Source organism: Hipposideros armiger, unplaced genomic scaffold, assembly GCF_001890085.2.
Source record: "Hipposideros armiger isolate ML-2016 unplaced genomic scaffold, ASM189008v1 scaffold_7, whole genome shotgun sequence".
Classification (NCBI taxonomy): domain Eukaryota; kingdom Metazoa; phylum Chordata; class Mammalia; order Chiroptera; family Hipposideridae; genus Hipposideros; species Hipposideros armiger.
Genome location: NW_017731357.1, coordinates 2,411,918 through 2,416,187, shown reverse-complemented (window position 1 = coordinate 2,416,187; position 4,270 = coordinate 2,411,918). Strand labels below are relative to the sequence as shown.

General features: G+C 35.9%; 1 protein-coding gene across 1 annotated transcript in view; it reads right to left on the bottom strand.

Moving 5' to 3' along the window:
* FUNDC1 (FUN14 domain containing 1) overlaps positions 1 to 4,270 on the bottom strand; it is a 23,211-nt gene that overhangs the window by 6,761 nt on the left and 12,180 nt on the right. Inside the window, exon 4 of the mRNA XM_019649732.1 lies at positions 3,941 to 4,069. Within this exon, the coding sequence (XP_019505277.1) occupies positions 3,941 to 4,069 (129 nt within the window). The remainder of the gene's footprint in view (positions 1 to 3,940; positions 4,070 to 4,270) is intronic.

Below are 4,270 nucleotides of genomic sequence, written 5' to 3'. Positions count from 1 at the left end.
TGAGCTGCCCTGAGCGGCCATCCGATGGCCAGCGACTGATCTGCCTCAGCTGGGAAGAGTGCAATGATCACAATACCAACATGGGCCAGTGAAGCGACGTCCTCCACAACAAAACTGAAGAACAAAAGGATAGCAACTTGTCTGTTTCCCTTCCCCGATTCCCCAACCGCTGTTCCATCCCCCAAGTCCCCAAAATCTTTAAAAAAAAAAAAAAAAGGAAAGAATGGCCAAAATCTTCCCAAACATGGTTAAAGACATATATTTACAGATTCAAGTAAAGACACTCAGATGATGTGGGGGGAGGAGAGGAGCATGCTAGTATATGAGATTGGGGTTGGGGGCACAGAGAAGTTAAATAAATGAAAGCTAAATTCTCATATTCCATACTGGTAAACCAATAGTTAATACCTCAAACTAAAATATCAAGAAATGTTCAAGTAACTTGTTTAGAAAAAACAGTAAGTATCTTAAGAGTCAGCTAAGAGTTCAAAGTGGTTGCCTCAAGGGGAGGGAAAAATGGGGGGTGAGAAAGGCAGATTATTACTCTAATCTGTAACAAGCCTTGTACATGTGTTTGACTCTTTGAATTATGGGCATGTACAACTCCAAAAAAATAAGTTTAAAAGATTTATACACTACTGTCTACTTAAAGATGGCAGTGTGATGAATACCTACTGGAAAACACTTAATATTGAGTTACTGGAAAAGTTTTAAGTTCTAAGTAAACTAATATTTATCTTTAAATATAAGTAAAGGTAACAAAAATATGGAAGTGAGCCTAAAAAATATGAGGCAATTAGCCTAAAAGCCATGTTACTCTTATTTCCTCTGTTTCCTTTTACTGAATTTTCAATGTAAGTCATATTTGGGGTGGGGGGGAGTGGCGGGCAGAAATGGTTTAATGCAGACAAGTCCCATGCTCTTTTGCTTAGTAACCTCAAAGAATATGTAGACTAGGCTCGGAGAAGTAGAAGGTGGCCATGTGGATTTGAATGGTGCATACTGAGTGGACTGAAATGGACTTCTGAAAAACTGGCATGCAGTAGATTGCAATGTATAATTCTACTCCATGAACATTTCAGGAAACTCTGCTTCAGTCCAGTACCCCTTTCCACTAAACAGAAATGACAACTGAGTTTTCAAATAGCTGTAGAATTAAATATCTTAATTCTTGATAACTCTATAAATACCTCATTTCTTGATTCTATATAAACCCAAGTCAAAATCAGCTTAAATAAAAGTCTCTTCTATACAAATGCTGGCATATTCGATCAGAGCACTAAATTTAGACATTAACCATATTCCTTTTTACCTCTTACCACAAGTAATAAGCAATTACTCCTAATAATGCCACCAAAAGAAAGAAAAAGTATGTCTTTTTAAAAGTTGTTTAGTAAACAACTCAAAATACATACTTAACGCATACAAATCCAGTCCCTTTGTACTTCACACAACAACACTGGTCATTACATGGTCAATGGCTTACGTGATGAAGTCATATTTTGGTTGCTATGACCATCAATCATTTTTAAAATCTTCTACGACTGACGGTTCTCTGTATCTTTAAAATTGTTGCGAACATTCATTCCCACCCAATAAAAAAAATAAAATAAAAAAAAATAATACTTTCTGGCAATTGATTTTGAAAGTAAGATATAAAAGAAATATGCTGTACATAAGTTTCATGCCATAAATTCTTTTAATAAAACTATAGCTAAATGCCTATTAACCATAAGAAAAACTCCCGTATGATGCTACTGAGGCACTACAAAATCTGAACAGGTACAACAGCATGTGTGTAAGCCAGTACAGTAAGCTAGTCCCTCCAAATAATAAAATCAAAATATAAAGAATCGCATGAGTAATAAACAAGCCTTGTATACCATTATAAATCACTTCTATCAAGCTTAGGCTTTCTTTGTAATCTTTTAATGCATCGCTTTGACTATGAACCACACATAAAATACTTCAACTAATAAAAACATCCAATTCTATATGAATAGGTTGGGAATCTTAGCTTCCATTTTCACTGTGAATGACTACATAGAAGAATTTATTTAGCTGCATTTCGTCCTGTATTTATTCACCTCCTATCACTTCAAACTTCAGCCTCAACAAAACAGTGGTGATTAAATCAGATGGCAACTGGTTGACCCAGCAATTTGGGTCACAAGCATGGAGGTGATGATGAGCCTTAGGGACTCTCCCATAGACCGCAACTATAAACCCTGGATAAAATATAAGGACTCCAGAATTAACAAAAGCAAGCAGATTTTGAAAGGGAGTTCAAACTTGTAGGAAGCGTGACCGATAAAAGGTGAGTTGCTCATTTTTCTGGCTTTATCCTGAGGGCAGGATGCAGCTGCAGGGTGGCTTACACTTCAATAGAAAATATGCCATTTTTCTGGCCTGAAAGAACCAGAGGACAAAGCTCAGGACAATAACAGCTGCCAGAAGGGAGAGCTCTAGAGAAAGGGAGTCCCAAATTCTATTCCAGTCAACTCTATCCGAGTCCTGGACCACACATTCATGGGGCAGAATCAAGCGTTCTGGCTAAGGCTAAAAGCAATGAACTGAAATTTGAGCTGCTACCCACCACAGGTGAACTAGAGTTTGCAATTTGAGTCTAAGCCAATTAACTGGCTGCTAAACCCAAAACATCAACACACTTCAGAGGAATAAAACAGAACCCAGACTCTCCACAACATAACAGTCCCAATGCCCGGGATAAAATCCAAAGTTATTTTCAGAAAAATGTGGCCTAGTCTCCAAAGAAAATCAACAGATGCCAACCCTGAGATAACCCAGATATTGGAACTATCAGGACTTTAAAGCAGCTATTATACCTATGCTCAGTGAGGTAAAGGAAACATTTGTAATCAATGAAAAGGTAAGAAATCTCACCAGAGATTCAGAAAATATAAAGGGAACCAAATGGAAATTCTAGAGTTGAAAAAATACAATATCTGAAATGAATTTACTGGATTAGTTTAATAGCAAAAGGTAGATGACAGAGTCAGTGAACTTGAGCCTACACATCACTAGAAATTATACAATCTGAAAAAAAAGATTGAAAAAAATAAATGAACAAAGCCTTAGGACATTATCAAAATACTAACTAACATGCATGTAATCAGAGTCATGTTCAGAAGGAGAGGAGAGATGGGAGGGAACAAATATTTAAAAGAAATAATGGCCAGGGCGGCCGAGTGGCTCATTGGTTAAGAGTTGGCTTGGGAGCGCGAGCTCTGAGCAGCAGGGCCATCGGCTCGGATCCCACATGGGCCAGTGACTCTGGGCCCTCTACAGNAAAAAAAAGTGTAAATCTCACACACATACACAGATAAAGCAAATACTGCAAAACGTGAACAATTTGGTGAACAGATGAAGAGTATTTGGGTATTCATTGTATTTGTCTTTCAACTTTTCAACTGGTTTGAAATTTTTCAAAATAAAAAGTTGGGAGAAGTAAAAGTATGGAACAAAAACAAAGACAAGGTAGTATTCAATTTGAATCTAAACAGAGTAGAATAGACAAAATATACCTAAAAACATTAGTAAAACTAATTAATATATTAATAAAATACACATATTTTAAAACTATTTCACCTCAAGAAAAAAATAGGTAGTTTTAGTATTACCACAGCTTATCTACACATGTAAATATTTGTAAAAGCAGAGGAAATATTCTGAAAGAATGTTATTAGCTTTTACATGCAGATCCAAGTAGGTGAGAGATGGGCAGAGAAAACTATATTAACTACTAATAACAAACCAAAAAAAAATTGATTTAAATGGTGGCTTGATCCCAAATTTTACTTAATACTCTAGACATGACCAAAACGCCAATTTTTTAAAAAAAGAAGATAATCCCTAGTCACATTTTCTGCTAAAAGCCAGACTCATAAAAAAAAGAAGGCAAAAATGTACATTGTCTTACTTCTTCAATTATGTTGTTGATTTCAGGTGCTGCTTTATCTGCTCGCTTCTTAATCTGTCTTTTTGCTTTGTTTACACCTTTTTCAACTTTCTTCCAGTCGATCTGCACATAGCCACTGTGACTAGCAATCTACAAAAATGTAACAAAAATGGTTAATTCTAAACCAACTAGGCTGCTAATGAATCTATTACCCAGTAATATATATACATTCAGATTTCAAAAAAATCTATGAAGCTTAGAAGACATGACAATTTATTCACTAATTTATTCATTTAACAGATACTGAGTACCTAATCTGTGCTAAACACTGTTCTAGGCCTCCAAACTATA